This window comes from Mustela nivalis (assembly GCF_964662115.1).
Source record: "Mustela nivalis genome assembly, chromosome: 7".
In the NCBI taxonomy this organism is placed as follows: domain Eukaryota; kingdom Metazoa; phylum Chordata; class Mammalia; order Carnivora; family Mustelidae; genus Mustela; species Mustela nivalis.
Genome location: NC_139026.1, coordinates 122,038,263 through 122,061,886, shown reverse-complemented (window position 1 = coordinate 122,061,886; position 23,624 = coordinate 122,038,263). Strand labels below are relative to the sequence as shown.

General features: G+C 46.0%; 1 protein-coding gene across 4 annotated transcripts in view; it reads right to left on the bottom strand.

Moving 5' to 3' along the window:
- CAMK1D (calcium/calmodulin dependent protein kinase ID) overlaps window positions 1-23,624 on the bottom strand; it is a 430,211-nt gene that overhangs the window by 19,269 nt on the left and 387,318 nt on the right. For all 4 annotated transcript variants that reach the window (XM_082740835.1, XM_082740836.1, XM_082740834.1 and 1 more), the window contains one exon: window positions 18,018-18,093. In XM_082740835.1, coding sequence (XP_082596961.1) covers window positions 18,018-18,093 — 76 coding nt within the window. The remainder of the gene's footprint in view (window positions 1-18,017; window positions 18,094-23,624) is intronic.

The following is a 23,624-nucleotide window of genomic DNA, read 5'->3' as shown; positions in this document are numbered from 1 at the left end:
TTAAGGAAATTCCAAGAAAGATGTATTCTTCCTGTGCCAATTTTCTTAACGTATATCCCAATTTCTTCTGGTTTTTCAGCTCTGCTGGAAGGGGGATAGGATACTGTTTATGTGGCTGCATGGAGGATGGGAGAAAAGGACATGGATCTAGCCTGGAGAGTAAGTTAATGTTAGGAAAGAGGATTTTAAAATGAGGATTGGAAAAGAAGAGAAAGGCAATTAAAAGATGCAGAATCTTCCCGGGATCTAGAAATTTCACAAGAGCTCCCTGGACAGGCTATTCCATTAGTAGGAAAACAAACAACTTTGAGCTATCAAGTGGAAACTCTATGTTCTTATTTTACATATCAAAGCATTTAAATAATGTACAAATGATCTCACCAAGCATACCCAAAGGTGATAAAGCCGTTCTCAACTGTTCTAGATCTAAAAGTCTGTGGTTCGGAACAACAACTCAACTAGCCAACCTAACGACTGAGGGTTGCACCCAATTATAGGCAATACATCCCCAGGGCTCTTGGATAGCCTCCATCCCAGCCTTGGGATGGTCATCCAAGGAGAACCCATATACCTTCAGGCCTTCCCACTTTGCCATCTTATCTCCCTGTGGCACACTCTCGCAGATGTACTGCTAGATTCTAGTTTAGCCTTGACCGAGCACTTGTTTTGGGTCAAAAATGCACCAAGAGCTTTGCGATATTATCTCACTAAAACTCCACTCCCCCAGGAGGTGGGTGTCCCTGACACCTTCTGTTCATCCTTTAGAGCCAATTTCCACTCATTCTGTGTCCTAGGAGATTGACCTGTAGGGATACCTGAATGAAGGGTAAACTCCATGCCCTCTGGCAGGCGTTGGCCAATGGGGTCCCCAGTGGAGATGGTAAAGGAAGGGGGCTATCAGGGCCAGGGTATACGCAGGCTGGCTCTACCCCACTGCTCCTCTAGGGAGAGACCCTCCCAGGAACTCGTCTTTGGATTGTGCTAACTGCTCCCTGCTTCCCTTCACTACCTTGGGTCTAGGGGTGTTTATGGCTCACCTGCTATGAAGCTCAGGGTCACAGTCCCTTCTCCAATTCTTATTTTGAAGGCAAAGAAACAATATGGATCAAAGTCAGGACTCAAGGCCCATCCATCTGATTTCAGGTTTGTGTTCTTGACTATTTTGCTTATTCACTCAAGGGAAGGAGGCTTGAGAATTGAACCTGATGTTTCAGTCTTGACTTTGAATGCTCTCTGTAGGTCATTTAGCTTGCCTACCTGCCCTTTCATCTGCTAAGTAGAACTTGGTGATTGGACCCTACTTATCCAACCCCATTTCCCACATTCTGCATCTTGTAGGCTAAGATGCTCAGAGTTCACTCCCCACTGGGCACTTATTATTTCTGGACCCAGGTAAACGTATATACTTGACGTGGGCTGCCCTTCCCCGATCACTCGCCTCTGGCACACCCTTGAAGACCAGCTGGAGTGTTACTAGGAAGACCCAGCCCCTTTCTACCAAGTAGGGTAGGTGCTCTGCTCTGTGGTCCGCAGGGCAGTGGGCAGAACTCCCCAGTGACACTACTTGCTTCTGTGAGCTGTTCTTGAGCTCCTTAAGGCAGGTCCTTAAGACAGATCAATGTCTTAGGTCTTACCTGAGATAAGGCAGGACCATGTCTTAGATCTTAATCTCATCTCTAAATTCTCAGTGGCCAGGCCCAAGGTCTGCCCATAGCAGATGGTGAGTAAATGCTTGGATGAACAAACATACTCTTCAAGAAGAGGCTTCACTGATGGCTGTGAAGCCCCCTGGCTAGGCTCTGAAATAGAGACAAGGATTTATGGTGTAGGAGAGCCCACCACTACCCCAGCCCAGGGAGCCCTCAGAGATCCCACCTACCCTCCTGTATAGTACGTACCCCCACCAGGAGGCAGTATGACCTGAATTGTTGATAGACGTTCCAGAAGAACTCAATGTGTAAGGCCCAGTGATGGGAGCAACCCAGCCTATCTTTGTGGAGAGAAAGCAACGTGGTTTGGATGATCTAAAATGTCCCTTTTGGGCATGGACATATCTCATGAAGGAGAAGGCTTTCCACATAAATGAATAAAAAAATCGACAACGGCCAACCATGGCTGATTCAGCAGTGCACAATTTTTCTTGGAAACTGAAATACTCTAGTAGATTAAGAGCTCCAGATGAGAGGCTCTGCAAGTTTACTGGGGGTAATTATGCTACATATATTCTTCTTGCTTGTTTGCCCTTGGCCACGTATCTGTGTCCCTCTGGAAACAGATGCCTGCTAACAGGATCACAGGTACAGTGTAGAACTATAGTTAATAATACTGTACTGAACACCAGACATTGGTTAAGACAGTAGCTCTCAGGTGCTCTCAAAACAAGAAAATACAGTAACAATATCAGATTATATGTTAATTAGCTTGACTGTAGTAATCATTTCACTATGTATATTAAATCATCATGTTATAACTTCAAATATATACAATTTTTATTGAAAAATGAAGTCATGGTAGAGAAAGTACCAGCCATGCTTAACATCAGGCAGTAAGTTTTTTAAAAAGTGTTATTAAGGGGGCATCTGGGTGTCTCAGTTGGTTAAGCATCTGACTTCTGCTCAGGTCATAGTCTCAGGGTTCTGGGATTGAACCCACTTCTGGCTCCGCACTCAGCAGGGAGTCTGCTTGTCCCTCTCCCTCTGCCCCTCTCCACCCTCATGCTCTTTCTCTCTCTTAAATACATAAAACCCTTAAAAAATGTTATTATGGTAAAAAAAAAAAAAAGTCTTAACATGAGATCAACCATTTTAACAAATTCTAAATGTCTGGTATAGTACTGTTGACTCCAGGCACAATATCATACAGCCCATCTCTAGAGCTTACTCATTTGGCGTAACTGAAGTGTTATGCCTGTTGCTTCCCCATTTCCCCCTCTCTCTAGCCCCTGTCAACCACCATTCCAGTCTCTGATTCTATGAATTTGACTATTTTAGAAACTTCATGTAAGCAGAATCATGCAGCATTGGTCTTCCTGTGACTGATTTACTTCATTTAGTCTAATGTCCTAAAGGTTCAATCCAATATTCTACCATATGTGTAGACCACATTTTCTTTATCTGTTCATCTATCAATGGACATTTACATTGTCACCACATCCTCAGTACTGTGAATAATGCTGTGATGAACATGGGTGTGCTAATAGCTCTTTGAGATCCTTATTCCAATACTTTTGGATATATACCTAGAACTGGGATTGCTGATCATATAATAAGTTCTAATTTTTTTAAGGTTTATTTGAGAGAGAGAGGGGAGGGAGGGTAGGGATGGAAGGGGTGGGGCAGAGGGAGAGGGAGAGACTCTCCACACTGAGCACTCAATGTGAGGCTAAATCCCACGACCCTGAGATCATGACCTGAGCCACCAGGAGGCAGTATGAGCCAAAATCAAGAGCCAGTCACTTAACCGACTGAGCCACCCAGGCACTCCTATTGCTAATTTTTTGAGGCACCTCCATTTTGTTTTCCACAGTGGCTGTGCCATTTTGCATCCCCCCAACAGTGTGTGAGAGTTCCCTTTCTCCCACGTTCCCACCAACACTTTCTCTTGTTTTTTGGATTTCTCCAAAGAAGACATACACATCGCTAACAGGTTCATGAAAGGCACACGTGTATAGGTCTGGGGTACCAGGATTCAGACTACCCAAAGTATGGTATAGACTGGACAGCTCTGTAAGAATAGCTGGCTTATTTCTTTGTATGGGCCAGCAAGCACTTAGTGTGAACACAAATGGTCCCTCTTTGTGGGGAACGCACTTGACTTTCCCCTGTTGGGTTTCCATCAACTCTTAGCTGGCTGGCTTTCATGCCTTCTGCCCTGGATGTGAGCACAGACCTGTGGCAGCTGTTCCTATCCCTCCCAAAGTCACATGTACCTTCCCTGAGTGGTTCCTTCAGGTTCCCACTGAGGACAAAGGATGAAAAACCACCCATCAGGTAGTCCTCCTTGGGGGTCCCCAGATGCTAACTGGGCTTTGACTTTGTCCCAGGCCTGGGGATTTAGTGTGGAAGGAGACCGTGAGTCCCACTCTCACGGCTTTCACATTCTATGTAGGGGGAAGGGGGAGGACAGACACTCAACACTGAGCTCCAGAATAAACAGGAAACTGAAAAAATAAACAAGAAATAGAAAAGTAGACAGGAGAGATAATGGGAAGGTGGCCATAGGAAGCCACAGTATTTCATTCTGATTTGACAGTATTTCCTTCCATACACTGTTCCTTATGCCTGGAATGCTCTTCCTCCCATGTCTACCACTGAGGCTCCTCTTTGCTCCTAGGGCCCCACGTGACTGGCCTTAACCCATGATGCCTCTTCTGACCCCCACCCTTCCTCTGAGCTCCCCAGCCTCTTAGGCACGGCCAAGATGGCACATATGTGGTTTGATATCTGTGTCCCACCATCTCCTGTTACAGTCTGAGCTCCCTAAGGTGGGGGACAGGCCTCATTCATCTTCACCATCCCCAGCACCCAGACCAGGATGTTGTCCGCAAAAATCTACTGGATGAATGAGCCCGTCAACATCTCAGTGTTTCAGGGACTGCCACCCACCCCCTCAAACACACTCAACCCCTCTCTGAACACTTTACATTCTTCACACTCTACCTCAATCCCATCTCCTTCTCGGGTCCTCTCAAAAAATTTAAAAAGGATTACTTCATGGTTATTCTATGTGTCTTCCCACCTTGGCTGTGGGTTCTTGCATGAGGGAGAGGTTGTCATATATTGCATTTCCTTTGTATCTTTCATCAGCACTCTATAATAATCAATATTTGTCAACTGACTATTCTTTCATAAACAGGAAATAGCTACACAAAAATTGCTTGTGTGTGTTTGTGCATACAACAGCACAGTCAAGTTGACTTACAAAGTAGGGTTGAACTCCCTAAAATGGATGTTTACTCTGGGGGAAATAATTTAACTAAAGTTTCTCAGGTGTTACAATTTCTCGGTTATTTTTGCAGTGAAACCTGCTAATGCCCTCCAAAGTGGAATGGAATGAGCACAACCATTCGTCAACAATTCTCTGCGCTCACATCTTCCCTGTGCCCTGATGGTTTCCTCCACGTATCAATCTCCCTGGTCGGTTTTCCATTCAACCAGGAGATGCCTATGAGATGACATGATTCATAGATCGTACCCCCTGTACCCAGTCTGAATCCTCAAACCTGAAGCTGAAATATATGTCTGAGGAAGGGCTCTGCCTAGGAGAGGGATTTGTACAGAATCACAGAATTTTATTCTGGGGTCCAGGAGTCCTCTTCAGGCACTGGCCAACCCCTCACTTAGGAGGCTGGGAAAGTGGGTCCCAGTGGGATGAAAGGGGTGGCTTCAACTAGAACAAGTGGCAGGCCTATGCATCTATCTGCCCAGGGTTCTGGCTTAGAGAAACAAAAACCACTTTAGCCCAATTCCACAAAGATTCATGGAGGACTGACACTTGCGCCAAATGCTGTTCATTATCATAGTGAAGAAGTCTGTCCCAGCTGCTCAGAGTTTAAAGTCTCGCTGTATGTCCATAGCAAAGGGAGGATGCTGACTTCTCTGTAAAGGAGAAACTAAGCTGTGTGCTTCCGGTCAACTTAATAACAATACTCACCACCATGTGGTGAGTATTTATTGTGTGCCTGGCCCTGAGCTGTGCCACTTTCACATTTGCTCATTTACGAGACATGTGTACTTATGACATAAGCACGTCCATCTTGCATTTCCAGATGAGGGTCTACATGAAGAGACGAGGCAACTTTCCCACATCGAAGGGGCAGAACAGAATTTTAATTTTACTCATCCAATTCCAGATCCAAGTTGATTAACCTTTAATACGAGCGCCGCGGTCAGCTAGGTTATAGCAAAGACAAGGAAATGAAAGCACGCTCTCTTCCTAGACCTGTCTCTGAAGTCAGGGGGCTGTGTTTTTGTATGGGGTGTAGGAAGCACAGCCAGGACCGAGGCTGGAAGACCTGCCAAAGAAATAAGACCAGCTGAGTCCTTGCACTCAGAAAGTCAACACCTAACCTTTCTAACTGGAAAGACACAGAGGAGGAGGAGAATATCAGGGACTGTTGGGGTCTGTCCACGGGAGAGAGGGATCAGAGAAAAATGGACCTGAGTTTATACTGAACCAAATTCCATTACGATCACATCCAGTAGCCTCGCTGAGCTCCCATATGGAGCCTTGAGGGGATGTGAAGGATAGAAATCCTTCTGCCAAGACTCTGTGGAACTCCGCAGGACTGGGCAGGAGTTCAGGTGTGCCTCACCAACCCAGAGTAGTTGGGAAATCAAATAACATACATAAGTGAAATGTACCTGAAATGTGCTTAAGTGCCAAACTGATTTTCAGAATTTTAAAGAGTTTTTTTTTGGGGGGGGGGGCGGTTGAAAGAGAGAGAGCGCACATGCACAAGTGTGAGGCAGGGGTGGGGCAGATGGAGAGGGAGAGAATCTTCAGCAGGCTCTATGCCCAGCGTGGAGCCCAACACAGAGCTCTGTCTCATGACCCCGAGATTGTGACCTCAGCCAAAATCAAGAGTCAGATGCTTAACTGACTGAACCACCCACTTGCTCCAGTTATTTTCAGTATTTTATACAAAAAGCATTTGGGTGCAACAGTCCACCCTGACAATGGAAAAATCGCAGAAAAAGGCAACCCAGAATCTGCTGTTGAATCTAACTGGATAAAAGAGCTCTCAAGGAGAACAGAGATGTGACTTTTCAAGGAAAGGTTTGCTGTTGTCCTCTGAGGGCTGACTGTCACTCTGTTTTCAGAGAGGTTTCCTGGTGTGGTTTCCTCAGCCTGGGATTTCAAGAAACAAAGCCACAGATTCCAATCTCGGCTCCAACAAGTGCAGGTTCAGTGACCTTGAGGAAATGACATATCCTCTTTAAGGCTCAGTTTCTTTTGTGAAATGAGGATAATAATGTCCACCTTATAGGGAGATATAATATATATAACACATACCATATAATAATGTACATTACATATAAAACACACACATTGATGGATAGATGGATGCAGACACATATATATAGATATACGCAGAACCTTGCTCTGTAATCCTGTTCCAGTCCTTCAGCTGAAGCACTCAAGTGGGACCCTGCTCACACCAGGAAGAACAGCGGGAGGGGGACAGAGGAGCAGACAAACCCCAAGGGACTCAGTCCAGTGGCCACAACATGGAAATGAAGCATTATATTTTTAAACTTTGTGCAAAGTCTCAGACTCGTCCACAAATGCCCATCCACCCTGACCTACATCTCTAAGCTTGCTCGAGAAAGGACCAAATTATGATCCTAACATTGTGCACCATGTTGTGAATATGAGGTGTCCCGGAGACTAGCTTATTGTTACTCTTTAGAGACCAGTCTTTCCAAGCATTTAGCCTGGGAGCCCTTGATTCCAGGAAGAGCTCCAGATCTCCTGAGAACATGTATTCAAAGGCATATTTGTGAAGGAAAAATATTTTTATGCAATTAGACCAGGGTGCCATAGAAATGACCAAAACAACAAACCTCTATGTATATTATTGCAAACTAAGTACACCACGTAAGGCCAACGCCAAGGCCAAAGAATCTCTGAAAAACATTCACAAAGCCCATCAATCTGGGTGTCTCTCCTTTGGAAATGAGAGTCTGCCGGATACGCAACAACTCCAGGAAGCCCCCAGTTGCCTTTTTGTTTTGGCACTCAGTGGGTATTTATGGACGTCTGGGGCCTGTGGGAAAGGATCTGAACTTTTATCTAGCCTTACTCCGGATAATATAACAGACTAATAAACTAAAGCAAAGCTTTTTAAGCTGATAAACCTCTTGTACATTAACTGCAAGATCCACTTAGTGTACAAAACAGGTTCCAGCATATTACTCGGATTTATAAAATAGAATGACCAATGAGACCCGAATCATTACCAAGACGTAATCCAATCACTTTAGCAACCATATGTTTGATTATGCACGCTCCAGAACTTTCTCCATGCAAACTTGGAAGAGATCAGGCGGGAGAAACCAGGAATGGTTCGTATATTAAAACCATGTGCAGGCTGACTTCAGGAAAGCAGGATTACTGAAAATACAGTGGATAAAGGTCCCATGTCACCCGCGGAGATTTGGAACCTGCCTTGAAAGCTGAGAATGAGTAAGCAGATCAGGGAAAGATCTAGGGGACAAAGGAAACACATTTCGTGGAAAGTTTATACGCAACTGGAGCTGAAGATTGGGAGCCGGGTAGGGCGGGGGTGGGGGGAGGCAGAAAGGAGACTCAGTACTTCCCCAAGTGTGAGAACGAGTAGCATCTTCCGTTTGGAGTAAAGCAGGCTTCAGGGGCTGGGCTGGAAAATGCAGTGTCTATAGCTGTTGCGTCATGATCCATGGTCTCATTGCAGGTGTCCAACTTTTTGATCGTTGCATTAGCTAGATGGATGGCACCTTGAGGATGTCTGGTAGACTCGCGCTCTCCCTAACAGTGGAAGGGAGGGCAGGCGGGGGGCAGGGGTAATGAGCAGGGAGAGCTTCAAACAGCTGGGAGTGTTGTGTTGGGAAAAACCCAGCGAAACTTCCAGCAGCTAAAATTAGTTCTCACGAGTCATGGATTTCATCCCAAAGCATGGAGGGGTGTAGACAACCCATTTGGAGGTGATTAACACCAGCGCTAACTGATGATTCTGAAACCCAGGCGGATTTCCAATTTGACTTTTTGCATTGAGACTTTTTTTTTTCTTGGTTGCGGGGCCCTTGCTTCCTCCCTCCCAGCTTGCTTCCTTCTTCCTCCCTCTCCCACCCGCTGTCTCCCATGTTCTGATCCGTGAGCAGCTGTGATGGTTTGCAGAGGGACGCCTGGCATTTGGGAAATGTCTCGGTACCGCCACACCACGGGCTTTGGCCTTTGGTCACGCTGTGCCCTTGGCCTCTGCTTACTCTCTTACAGAGCACTGCTGAGGATGGCAAGACAGTGAGCCCTCAGGGCACAGCGAGGGAACCCCTTGGCAGGATCTTGCCAACACATGCTGCACTGCTGGGTGCAGAGTCACCGGCTTCTGGTCTGTCCTTTGCCTGGGTCCTCTGACCACCTCCATGAGAATTTCCTGACTTGCTCCTGGAATTTAGGGTCTCCCCCCTCCCCACCCCCGTTGTCTGCACCTCCTGGTCACGCACGCAGCACGGAGTAAGGGGCCCAAGCTCACGACTTGCCATGGCATCCCCGATATGCTTTCTGCTTTTTTGTGTGATCTACACACCGCCTCTCTCCTGACTCTGGGCTGCTGCGTTTGGTACCAGATGGTAAATAAGGTAAAATACCATCAGGGCCTCTTTGCACTATGCTGAGAGGTGGATTAAAAATCCTGATAATTCTAAGATGCTAACTAAGTGTTAGACATCAGAAGGTCAGAGCTGAATCAGATCTTTCAAGATCTATTTGAAAAATTATGTTTCAGATTGAGTGGTCCATCTCATCTCAAACACAGTCAGCACATCGTATCTTCAAATAATTGGTCTTGAAGGATAAACCATCCATCTCCCTGCACGGCAGCCAGCATTTGAAGATAGCCCGTCCAGGGACAGATCACCATCACCTCTGTTGTGGGGTCAGCTCTCGCCTCTCAAGTAGGTGACAGCTGACAAGACTGGATTTTAATTGATCTGTTTACTGTCTGTCGCCTCCAGCAGGCAGTAAGCCCCTCCAAGGCCGGTTGGTGATTCCATCTCTGCAACCCCATCATTTTGCCTGACACGTACTGGGCTCAATAAATGTTTGTTAAGTGAGCAAATGTCAATCCTCTGCCTTCCGTTTTCCAGGCTACATCTCCTGAAACGTTTAGCTGCTGCTAAAATGATGGTTTTTAAGAGATGATGATGACATGAACATAAGAGAGCAGAGGAAGTGACATGTTTTTCTATCTGGCCTGAAGCCATGCCATTGAGTGTAAAGGTGACATAGGTGAGACATTCCCTTCCTGCTTCTCCCTCCAGTGTCCTCTCTACTCCAGGGCCTTTGTGCAACAAAGACACTGGTGGATTCCAACTGGCAGGAAGTTGCCCCTACAACCTAAAGTGAAGAATTGCTTTACCTTGATTGCCCTGCTTGTCAAATTCCCTCAGAGCTGTGCACACCTGTCCACCCACTTTCTGAAACCAGACAGTATTTGTTTGACTATGTCCTGAGGGGTCAGAGGTGAACCAAATTCTTTCTCCAGAAGCAGCAGGGACAGCATGGTCAAGCGGTACCTGTGTCTGAGATTAAAGCTAACCAGAAGGCATTTAGCCACACATGGGATCCACTCAGCGGAGACCACAGAGGGGAGAGGCGGCACCCTTCTGGAAGTCCTCGGAAAGTGCCACACTGAAACGCAGCCGGTGGAATAAAATCAGTGAGCCTGAGAGTGACAACCACCAAAGCCCACGGCAATACAGGTGATGGAGGGATGAAAGAGCGGGCAGGATGGAGGCTGCCATGTAGGGCAGAAGGCAGGAGAGGGAGGCGTGTGCACGGACCAGCCGCCAGAGACAGCCGTGCCGCAGGGGGACCGAGACTCTCCAGTAGAGAAAGCCCCGGAGACGACTGTAGGCTTTGTGAAAACACATCAGACCATCCAGCTCCAGGGTTCTGATTCCTTGTTCGTAAAGGAAACTTCTGCTTTTAATTTGCTTTTTCGTGGAGCATTTCCTCTTGGAGGGAGAACATGCTAGTTTGATGACATACGTATCCAATTACCCCGTGAGGCACACATCTCATGATTTAGTAAACAGACACTCCAGGTTTTTTTGTTGTTGTTTTTGTGTTTTTAAATCTCTTTTGGGTCTGGCTAGTGTGACTCAGTTCACTGGGATCGTCTGAGCAAGACGAATCAACAGAGTAATTTAGTTTCTGAACTTCTGAAGCCCAAGTCCAGACCATGAACCCAAGGTAGCCTACATAAGGCAATGTGTCCATCCCACAAAACTTAGGAGCATAACAAGATGATCGCTGCTCGCTGGCAATGCTGGTCAATTATTCCTATTAGTGTTAACAGTATTCCTCCTGAGGGGAGTAACCACTGTCATAAATATGCCAGGCTTGGTTCTTTCCCAGGGGCTGGTTATACTACATTCGCTCCTATTGGAGCTCAGGTTCCTGCTCTCTCCCTGGGACATGTGTATCCATAAAGAAGCAGCTGTCAGTGGTTTAAAATCATGATGACCACCTTGGCAAGGAGCATCCTTTGTCTCAGAAAATGGGCCTACCATGCAGCTAACGCATTCTTAGCAGCACTCTCACAAAGCCTGTTGGGCGGTGTATATTGGGCGAGACCTAGTTCTAAAGACCGAACAATGCTGGAGGCCAGTCTAAAGGGATACTGTAAGTACTTGGCCTGGAGGATCTGGTAGGCAGGGAGGTCAGAGGTAACAGCATGGCTAGGGGCCCTCCCCAGGCAGGTGAGACCTGCCCTCCCCATCCAGCCTGCCCTAAGGCTCTGATGTCTCAACTTCTTAAGACCTCAGCCCAGTTCTGATGCTGGCAAACATCTCCTGTGTTTCTCCATAGCATTCTGTATCCCTGAGCATAATTTAGGCAAACCTTTATTAACTCATCTCCTTGAAGTTTCTAGAAGAAAGGCAGTGTGTGTATGATCACAAAATTCAGTCTGGTCAGTGAAATGCTAATTCTGTGTCCTTGGAACTCGTTCTTTCTTGGCTGATCCACAGCCCCAGCCTGGACACCAGCATGCTCATCGGGAGTGCCAAAAATTTCTGTCCTCCAGCCTTCTCAGTAGCTTAAGTGATGCCAGCAAAGATGGTTGTTTGTAAGCCCTGAACCCCAAAGACAGATTCCCTGACATGATAAGGACCCATTTGATGTATTTTTAGAAATGAGTATCGCTGATAGGGGAAAAAAACATTTCTTCTTCTAAATGATGGATGACATAGATAAGAGCGCAGAGATAAAAAGAGAAACAATCCGTCAAGTATGTGCACTGACGAAATGCAGATGGTGCCTGGTGCACAGAGAGGAGATCCTTTGGTACATGGCCTGTCACAGGTGCTTTTGCTGTGATTGGGTATCTCTGTGTGACAGGTTGATCTAATGAAAATAATGCTGCCCCCAAAAAACTGCAGAGGCTAACCTCTTCTCCATCGCAAGTGATGCGAAGAACGGGAGTTAAGTGCAGAGCCCTGCGACAGAGCTTGCTTCCCGTGTGTGCTGTCTGTGGGTCAGCATGGTGTCTCTAGCACCTAGCACAGTGCCTGGGACACAGAAGGCACTCAAGGAGTGCTAGGTGCTGATACCGATGATGACAAATTTGAAGCTAGCGGTTCTCCAAATATAGCCAGATTATGTAGAGGAATTCTATCTAGGGGCACCTGGGTGGCTCAGTGGATGAAGCATCTGCCATCGGCTCAGGTCAGGATCCCGGAGTCCTGGGATCGAGTCCCACATTGGGCTCCCTGCTCCCTGTTCTGCTTCTCCTTTACCTCCCCTCTCGTGCTCTCTCTTGCTATCTCTGTCTCTCTCTCTCTCTCTGAAATAAATAAATAAAATCTTTAAAAAATTTTTATTTAGAATTTGGCCTATCACTCATAAGGATCTGAACGTCTTGGAAGGAATATAACTGAGACGTCCAAAGTCCATTCATTCTCTGCTTGAGACTCAGGGCTCTGGAACGCATCCAGGGAAACAGAAGCCCTGCCCGCCATTTTGGAGTCTGACCCAGTTGTTAAACCAGCCTGAGACTAATCTCTAGGACAAAGGTAGTGGTGACCAGGGAACCACCACATTAACATTCATGAAGTTTTTACTTAAAATATAAATAAAGACATATAGTATTGCTTTACTTAATACTGTATTTTAACCCTGCCAATTATTGTCTTCTATATTGTCGGGATAAGGATTTGAATGTACTATGGTCAAACTATACCCACATACATTATGCCTGGATCTCTCCCCCAGACTTCTGACTTCCCCATGTGCATACACTATTCCATGGATATCTCAAAGCGGTCTCAAGTTCAATACGCCCCAAACGAAATTCTTAATCTTACTGATCCCCCTAAACTGGTGCCCCCGCCACCCCATAATTCTTTTTTTCTTAGCCATTTACATGATCGTTTAAGCCAAAGGCTTGGCCTTACACTTGAAACTTCCGTCTCCTTTATCTCCTGCATCCAAAATACATCCACCACCTGAACCCCATCACAGCCTTCCTGGTAGAAGCAACTCTGACTGCTCATCTGACAGCGCCTCCCAGTGGTCTCGACCCTCCACTGTAGCCCCGTCCAACCCCTGTTCCCAGAGTAGCCCGAGTAATCCTTGAGTGAAAATCAGGTCAGTTCACAGCTCTGGCCCAGAGCCTTCTTTGGCTTCCCACTAACCTCTGTTAACCCTAAACTTTCTGCCAAGTCTCTCCTTCCCCAGGCTCTTGCTTACCCCTTGGAATATAACTTTGCTGATATCCTGCCTTGACATCATACTGTCCCCAGGCTCGCCTTTTTGACAGTGCCCTACCTATGGGCCATGATAGAAACGTTCTTTACCGACTGCAGATCTGTTTCCTGCTTTCTTCGTCCCCAGCACGACTGGGATTTGCCCCTCCCCACATGGTCACCTGCTTTACCCGACTGGCTGTGATTGTGCCATTTTCTCTTCCAGGACCGCTTTAGAGATGAGCAGGGGAGACATTTCTGGCCAAGGAGATATGAGGGAATGCTGGCTGAGGGACTTCTTGGAAAGACAGTCTGGCTCTTATGGGCACACAGCGGGTAAACACTACCTCTTCTTCCACAAGTTGATGCTGTGTCTGCCCATGAGGACTGCAGCTGTGGCAGCCATCATGCTTGATTGGGGAGGACACAAGGGAAAACCAATGCGCTAAGGATGGCAGAGAGCGAGGGTGGCTAAGACCTGAGGTTCTGACATCGGCTCTCGTGGGGCCTTCCCACCTATGCACTTGTTATTATGTGAGGTAGGACTTCTCCTAAATGCAGATGCCAGCCCAGACTGGTTTTTCTGGTTTACTTGCAGCTGAAAGCATCTTCCGCTCGGGCCATTCAGTCTGCCTGGAACACACTGCCTCCTCACACCTTATCTGCCTGATCTACTCATCATTTAGGTTTGCTTTTATTGGGTCCTCTGCTCAGAGAAGACTTCCCCAGCCACCCGCTAGAAACAGGGAAGCTCTGTCCCACTGTGCCAGGGCCCCTTGTGCTCTTCCTTTAAAGCTATATAATCAAACCTATAAATAGAGAGAACAAACTGATGGTTGCCAGAGGGAAGGGGCATTTTAAAATTAAAATTAAAATGAACTAAAATTAAATTATTTAAATTAAATTTAAATTTAAATTATTAAAATTAAAATTCCACATTCACTTATGAGGTTTCTTCGAAACCTGCCTCTTTCACGAGACTGTGAGCCGGATTCACAAACACAGGGGCTGCGTATATGCTGTTGAGTGTTCCTTCCCAGTCCCTAGCAAAGTGACAGGTGCACGGCACATATTCAGTAAATATTTGCAGAAAGAAATAAACAAACGCAAGCTGGATAAAACATGGAAAGAAACATCCTCTCTCCTCTCAGTGGGGTGACCCATCTGCACATGAGGGCACATGTTAGCACAAAGAGCCGGACTGGAAGTCGGAGTGGGACTGGGGTTCAAATGTCGATTCTGATACCAAGTTACATTATTTGGTCTCCCTGAAGTTTTATCTTCTCTCACCGAGTTTAATAAAAACTGCCTCTACCTTGTAGGGTTGTAAGGGAGGGTGAAGGGAGATAAAACTTGGGACTACATTTATATTTCTCCACTGTTATACAGATGTTTGATGTTAGAATTATTAAAAAAGCGATGATCTGTCCATCTTGAAATGTCCATGTTTTAAGGGGATTCCCCTGTAATAATTCCACTGTGCACAGTACAACCAAATCATTTACTATGAACTGAAGAGTGTCCCTCTCAAATCCATAGGCTGAAGCCCTAACCCCCAGTGTGATGGTTTTTGGAAATGGGCCTTTGAGAGGTAATTAGGTTCAGCTGAGGTCATGAGGATGGGGTCTCCATAATGCGATCAGTGCCTTTGTAAGAAGAGACACCAGAGAACTTGCATGCTCTGTTTCTGCCTTGCGAGGGCACAACAAGAAGATGGCAGTCAGCAAGGTAGAACAGAATCAGTAGGCACCTAGATCTTGGACTTCCCAGCCTTCCAAAATATAAGAAACAAACCTGCTGATGAAGTCATCTGGTCTACCGTGTTTTGCTCTAGCAGCCAGAGCTGTCTAAGACACGAGTGCTTATCCCAGTAAAGCCATCTGTACCTCCTCATAGCTGTGTAGACACCCTACCACCATGCCAAGACTTCAGGGAGACAATCTCAAATACAGTTATAGATACCAAGGGAATCTATCGACTTTAGTCTAGACCAGAGTGGTGGTTCAAAATTCAGAACAGATGTGAAGAAACAAGCAAGCAGAAGCCCAGATGAAGGGGTGCTTTTTACCAAGCTCCAGATTTCTCTAGAGGACACCAGCCTTAGTCCTCTGGGGAAGGGCCCATCATTCATTTCTTTCAATCTTCCATGTCAAGTTTAGCAAGATAGGACCTCTGACAAGAATTTCAGTAGGGGGTTTAAGGAGCCAGAGTAAAGAACACATGGCCTATGTCTGCTTTCTGCTTACCCAGGAAGCTCCCTAATGCTGCATATCCCTAATGAGATATGCAGAAGTGTGGTGTGTGTGTGTGTGTGTGTGTGTGTGTGTGTGTGTGTGGTGTGTATGAATTTATTAAGGGAGAGGGTCCACAGCTTTCACCAGACTCTCAAACAGTCTGTAACTTCCCCATCCCCCCCAAAATGATGAAATTATCATAGAAGACAGTCAATGTGCTTTGAAAGTGAGAGCACTATATAAGTGCAATAAGGCCGTTTTACAGCTCAGATGCACCTGGCCTTTACCTGTTTTCATAAGTGGGAGCCACAGAGGCCAAGGGCATTATAATAGATAATTCCTGTGATAATGGCAGGAATCTACAGGAGCTGTCAACTAAATCCACACTAAACTACAAAAGCTGCCCAGTTGAATGTACACTGTAGAAAGACTGCTTGCCTTCCAGATAATGAGACAAAGCCAACACAGGGGGGATGTTTCCAGCAATCCCTGAGGATGCCACATATTGCCAGAACTTTCTTTGATCACAATCCCCCATGGTCTTGCATTGTGTGTAGTGGGCTCTATGTGCTAGAAAGCCTTCCCTTCCTCAGGATGAAATTCATTTGCTATCCATTACAGACGCCAGTTGGCACAAACCCACCCTAGGAATATGTTCCGTAGTAAGTGTTTGAGAGTACCACTGAAAAAAGAAATTGTAATAAAAAACTAACTTTACAGAGGACTTAAGAAAAATAAAAAACAATAATAAAACCCAAAATTGATCACCTTGAAATAACCGCAACAACCCTATGCTTATGATGGCCTTTTCTCGGTTGTAGAGATGAGGTGCTTGAGAAGAAATGGGGACTCCACTGGCTCAATTTTGGTTTTCATCACACTGTTTCTCATTTTGATCTCTTTGGGAGATTTCTTAGTAATTTCATAGTGCTTTGTAGCCCCAGGAAATCCAAGGTAGCACATGAAAAGATGCTCAACATCTTTAGCCAAAAGAGAAATGTATTGGAGAATAATTTATAATAGCCAAGGTAGAGAAGCAGCCCAAGTGTCCACTGATACACATACACACAGAGGAATATTACTCAGCCCTAAAAAATTTTCATTTGCAACAATATGGATTAACCTATAGAGTATGATGCTAAGTGAATTAAGTCAGACCGAGGAAGACAAATATCGTATGATTTCACTCGTGTGTGGGATCTAAAAAATGAAACAAATAAATACATAAGCAAATAAAAAGCAGAATCAAACCTATAAATAGAGAGAACAAACTGATGGTTGCCAGAGAGAAGGAGGTTGGGGGATAGGCCACATGGGTGCAGGGGAGTGGGAGGTCCGGGCCTCTAGTGATTGAATGAACATGTCATGGGGATGAAAGGGGCAGCCCAGGGAACATGGCCGATGGTACTGTGACAGCCTTGTAAGGTGACAGCGGGCAGCTACACTTGTGGAGAGCACAACATAACCAACAGAGTTGTCAAATCAACTATGTTTTACACCTGAAACTAGTGTTAACCCCATGTGTCAACTCTACTCAAACAAATACATTACAAGTAAATTTTAAAAAACGAGGACTGCAAATCAAACCCACAACGATAGCACTTCTTACCGATCAGGATGGCCATTGTAAAACATGGGAACTCAGTGTCAGGAAATGTGTAGAGAAACAGGAACCATTGTGCGTTGCTGTTGGGAATGTCAAGTGAGGGTGCTGCCTTACAAAGGAGTGTGAAGACTCCTCAAAAAGTTAAATGGAAGCACCATCCGATCCAGCAACCCCACTTCCAGTATAGACCCAAAGGCAGACGTCTGTACACCTGTGCTCATAATAGCACTATGCACAATAGCCATGAGGTGGAAACCACCCCATGTTCACTGAAGGCTGAATGGAAAAACAATGTATTATAGGCATATAACGGACAATTACTCAGCCTAAAAAGAAGGAAATTCTGACACCTGCTACAACACTGATGAATCTTGAAGACATTATGATAAATGAAAAAGCCAGTTGCAAAAGGACAAAGGCTATATGATCCCACTGGCTTGAGGGACCTAGAATAGTTGAGTTCATGGAGACAGAAAATAGGAAGGGGGCTGCCCAGGACTTCAGGAAGTTAGTGTTTAACAGGGACAGAGATTCCCTTTGGGAAGATGAGAAAGTTCCAGAGATGGCCGGTGGTGATGGTTGCACAACACTGGGAAGGTACCTGATGCCACTGAACTTGTACATTAAAAAATGCTTAAAAGGGTAAATTTTGTTATGTATATTTTGACACAATAAAAAAGAAAAAAAGAAAGAAAGAAAAAAGGAGCCAAGGTGGCCAGCGGTACTTACAAAATATAGGCAATCACTCCAATGGACCAGCAGTCAACAGCCTTGCTGTATGGTTTCTGGGCCAGGACCTCGGGAGCTGTGGAGTGACAAAGGAGAGACACAAGCATGACAAATTAAATGCCCAAGACATAAAACAATTTTTAGATTTTTCTTCTCTTTTTCTGTCTGCCTCTCAAGCTGAACTTTCCATCATGCTAAAAACTGAGTAGAGATATAGAACTTAATTTACATATAGGCTTTTCTAACTAGAAAAAAATACAAGAACACTGTGTGTGCGTACATGTGTGCGCGCACACGTGTGTGTGTGTGTGTGTGTGTGTAACAAGATTAACAAAAAAGTTCAACCAACCAATCAATCAATCAGTTAGAGTAGGTGACACTTTCATATTGGGACTGGGCTAGGTACCGCAGCTCAGGCAAGACTGAGTCAGAGAAAGATACCCTCCACTTACAGCCTAGGGTGTGACTTCCCCTAAAATTAATTTGGGGAAGCATTTCTGGCCCCAGGGCAGAGTGGAGTGGCAAGGCAGAGTGGAATGGAAGGCAGGGCCTTCCTGGGTGCCGTGGGGCGTGAAGGTGAGGCCCCCTCTTAATACTTTCATGGATGCCACAATCCAGGGGAGGAGAGACCTGAAATCTGGTCCTAGGAAACCTGCCTTAGGCCTGCTTTCAGCTCACTCTGGAAGGTTTTGGGCAGGTGACCTCCTCAGTACTAACATTTCATTTTCTCACCCAAGAAATAGCAAAAAGGCTCCTGACTCCCAATTCCTCAGTTCTAACCCAAGAGCCCTCCATCCCGGGGGTCTCAGCTTGTTTTGTCCTGGAGCCTTGCTTTCTGTTCCTGGCCTTGCAGCTTGAGCCTCTGCTGGATACCCACACCCAGTGTCTCCCGACCGGCAGTGGCTGGCACACATCTTTGTGCAAAGAGTAAATAAATACAAGAAAAAACAGTGCAACTTCATAAACAAAATCTCCTTTTTACCCAAATACACTTGACAGACGTGTCTTTAGCATAGACCTTCCAGAAAACCTAAGCGAGTAGACAAAGTAAGACAAGCTGTCTGCTGGATTGTGTGTTCTATGGCTTTGGGATGAATTAGCTCATTTACACTAATTGGCCTTGCGGGGGGGGGGCAAGGGCTTAATTATTATTATCATGACTCCCAAGTCACAGGACCCAGAGGGACTGATGGGTCAAGGAACCTGCCCAAAGTGATCCAGCGAGAAAGTAGTCTCTACACTGACTTCCTCCCCAACTGGACTAACAGGGAATGATGTCCCTGCCGTGATCTGGGTCATTCATAAGTATTTTCTACTATAACCCTTTCAACAACCCTCGCAATGATCATTCTCTGCCCCTGATCTAAGGGAAATGAGCCTCAGAGAAGTTCTTTTTCTGATGCTACCCAGTAGAAATGGACCAGCTGGGATCTGAACCTGGTCAATTTCATCCTCATCCCAGTTCCATCCATGGGAATATATTTACTGTTAAGTTGAGTGCTACCTGTAAGAAAAGTCCTGTGGCAGAAAAACTAACAGGGAAATCCTCTCTTATCTTTGTTACAATGAATTTTCTTAAGCAGGACTAGGGATGTATACAAACTTCTGCTGATTATTTCTGGTTATGATGGTAAGAAATACAATCCACAGATAAACCCCAAATCTACTTCTCAATTTCAGCTCCCATTCCTCCACATTTGAACTGGACTTTTTGTCTTTTTTATCAAAAGCAAAATAAATATGTCTGTATGTCCTTTCTTTGCTCCGTTCACCCTCCATGCAGTAGTAAAAGGGGAAGCAGAACCAAAAAGCCAGGAAACTCACAAACTGAAGTAGCCCTTGGATAATGGGGGGCTGGACCCATCAATACCTCCTTTTCCCTATAACTGCTACAAACATATTTCTCAGACACTTCTATTATGGCAACTGACAAAAGGGAGACGTTTGTCACATTAATGTCCTGCTGATTTAGGACATATGCTCTCTCTGAGCTGATGTTCTGGTCCGAGCGAACACAAGGGCCCAGATGGTGGGAGGTGACTGCATCAGCAAGGAGCTAATTTCTAGCCCCCAGAGCCATCCGTGTGGCCTGATAGAAAGTTCAAAGCAGGCACAGAAGGCTCACTGGTGATGTCTGACCCAGTGTCACTTCCCAGCAGGACAGACAGCAGATATTCTGAGCACAGAGCCAGGCTGGTGGGTAGGAGCCTTGGCTTCCACATCATGGGATCTGCTGAACCCTTTACAGAGAGGGCAAGCCAGCCAGTCTCAGCCACCCCAGGGTACCAGGTGTCAAACAGTGGTGCAGGGGCAGCAAGAGTTCAGTGCGGGATATGGGGCAAAGCTCATGTCACACACCAGGTGTGACACAGCGACAGCCGTGGGGAAGGAGCCCTGAGAAGGAAGAGGTTGGCACTTCCAATAGTTAATGCCACAGTTTATAAGCAAAGATTGAACTTATCCCCTGAGCCATGATGTGTAGAGGGGTAAGAGTCCCAGTCCCTGAAAAGCAGCTTTCACTCTGAGGAAGAGCTGACCCTGTGTTCTTCGGAGCTTCCCAGACTCAGGTCCCCAGCACTCTGGGGGTGAGAGGGAGGGCCCCTTAAAAGAACATCTTCTTCCTCTTCTCCTCCCCCTCGTTCCCTGTGTTTTAGATAGAGGGAAATTCTGGCCACCATCCATTATCCTGAAGACGAAAGCATAAAGAACACAGCGTCCCTCCAGAAGTCTGTATACCCAGGGGCAAGTGCACACTCAGCATCTCACCTTGGTGAGGGGCTGGTAGGGTGACCCGCATTCTGGCGAATAGTGCAAGGCCCTCCGTGCCCTTGAAAAGGAACTGACTGATTTGTATGCGACACGGAACAGGAAGATTGCTTGAGATGTTGAGATTCTTTTTTTTTTTTTTAAAGATTTTATTTATTTATTTGACAGAGAGAGATCACAAGTAGGCAGAGAGGCAGGCAGAGAGAGAGAGAGAGGAGGAAGCAGGCTCCCCGCTGAGCAGAGAGCCTGATGCGGGACTCGATCCCAGGACCCTGAGATCATGACCTGAGCCGAAGGCAGCGGCTTAACCCACTGAGCCACCCAGGCACCCCGAGATGTTTAGATTCTTGAAGCCACAGATGGCACATGTAATTTATAAAATATGAGATTCTGGGGCACCTGTGTGGCTCAGCCATTAAGCATCTGCCTTCGGCTCAGGTCATGATCCCAGGGTCCTAGGATCGAGCCCCGCATCGGGCTCCCTGTTCAGCAGGAAGCCTGCTTCTCTGTCTTCCAGTCCCCCTGCTTGTGTTCTTTCTCACTCTCTCTCTCTCTCTCTCTCTCTGTCAAATAAATAAATAAATCTTAAAATAAAATATGAGATTTTGTGTAAATGGTAAAATTTATAACATCAAGTATACGGCTTTGTGGGGTTTTTTGTCTTTTTAAAAAAGGGATCTGTATCTTTCTCAGATGCTTCTAGACTCACAACTGACAGAAGACAGCCACGGACAGAAAGATGCCAGGATTAGTAGCACGGGTGTTGGAGGGGAGATTTCTAAATGATTAACAAGCAAACATCAAGGGAACAATATGGGGAGTGGAAGTCTCCGTACATGTGCCAAACATTTCTTGTTCTTTCTGGTGTTGTGTCCTATCTAGGTTCTGTCAACAACAACACAATAAAAACACTTTTTAACCAGTGGCAGGTGAACCACTGGCCTTCTGGCAAGGGTGAGATCACTGCACTTGAGACAAATGGGGAGAGTGAAGTCTTCCAACATGTAATGTAACAATGAGAAAAGAGAAAGCTGAGAAAGGGTATTCTCACCAACCAAAGACATTTTTTAAAAAATGAATCACAGCAATGTGTAAACCTGGTGATTCACAGACCCGTACTCCTGGGGATAAAAATACATTATATGTTTATAAACAAATAAATAAATAAATAAAATTTTTTAAAAAATGGATCACAGCAACAGACACCAATGGGCTTCATTCCAATTCCACTTTTGATTTGATCCTTGAAACCAAACGGTCACAGCGCACCTGGGTTAAGCTCCTGACTCTGGATTTCAGCTCAGGTGATGCTCTCAGGGTCGTGAGATCGAGCCCTGCATTGGGCTCGGTGCTCATGAAGTCTGTTTAAGATTCTCTCCCTCTCCCACTGGGTGGGTGGGTGAGTAAAAACAAATAAAATCTTAAAAGACAAAAAATAAATATTGTCTGGGACAGTGTTTGAACAAGCCTACCTACATCCTGTTAGCTACTTTTCATCTAGGAGTGATTCTTGGAAAGCAACAATTCTCAGGCAATATTCAAAACCCTCCTGACGATTTTCTATGACCATGAAATCATGCTGAATCCCTGGGATCCGCTGAGGTATTTCCCCCCTGCTCTCCTCTGGGTCCTGCAGTTGGTTCCCTTTGTTTCCCAACCTGTTGAATTCTCCTGGTTTGGGGCCCCCCTCCTACCCTCTCCCTCGCCCTTCTGGCATGCAGCCTGTGCTCTGCGAGGGTCCACCTCTGGATGGGATCTTTTGAGAGACCAGCTGTCACTTTGAGAAGCAGCCACACTCCCTTATACCATACGGTCCTTGGCAAGAATTCGGCTGTCATTCTAAAAAGCCACAGCATCCAGTTTACCAACACTCAGACAACAAATGAGCTTCCAGGCAGAGGAGGCCCAGAGATAGTCAAACAGGGGCCTTGCAAAGCAGGAGGAGTTTTCTGAGCCATGCCCCCCACAAATCCACTGCCCGACAATGTCAGATACCAAAGAACTTCTTCATCAAGCCGAAACATTTTTTTCTTCTGATTGTAACCAGTGCAACTCACGTACTTCATATGTAGTGGGAGGGTGACAGTGACTCTCATCACCGCCACACCTCCTCAGAGAGCAAGGCTTTGAACTAAAAGAACTGAATTGATATGACTGATGCTTGACAAAGAGAGCTGTCTTGAAAAGTCATCGCAGCCAGTTTGTGATGCCATCAGCCCCCAGGCAGAGCAGGAAAGGGCTGAGTCTCCTGGTACAGCCTAGACTGAAGGAAAGGACTCAGGCAAGAGAACCCTGGCGTTTCTCTGGTGCATCTCAAATCCCAGTCCCTGGAGGCTGTCAGGGGCTGTCAGGTTATGACAGGAGGTGCCGAAAAGGGCATTTGCAAGATGGCTAGTGGTTGAGTGGGAGCAGCTCTGCCTGGGTGACATGTGTTGGGTTTCCTGGTCCACCCACCAAAATCCTGTAACACGCCAGCCTCCCGGGCCTCCCATCATACCTTCGGCATCTCTTCCCCCCTGCGTGAATCACACTGTCAACCGCCAGGCTTCATGCCCCTTGACCACAGGCACATAGCTCAGGTCTGTATTTTTAAGGCTTAGCACACTCTGCGTGGTTAGCAAATGGCTATTCTTGACATGAATTTGGGGGATAAAACAGGCAGAAGCAGCCCCAATTCTCTGCATGGGGCCCATTGTCCTGTGTGTCACTCTCCTTGGGAAACCTTTTTTCAAAGGGATTTCAAAATGACTACTTTTAGATCTAAAGGGCAGAAAAATATATTCTATTAAGTGATCTCTCGGAACTTCCTTCCTGGTCTGAGCTTGAGGTTAACAATTCTGT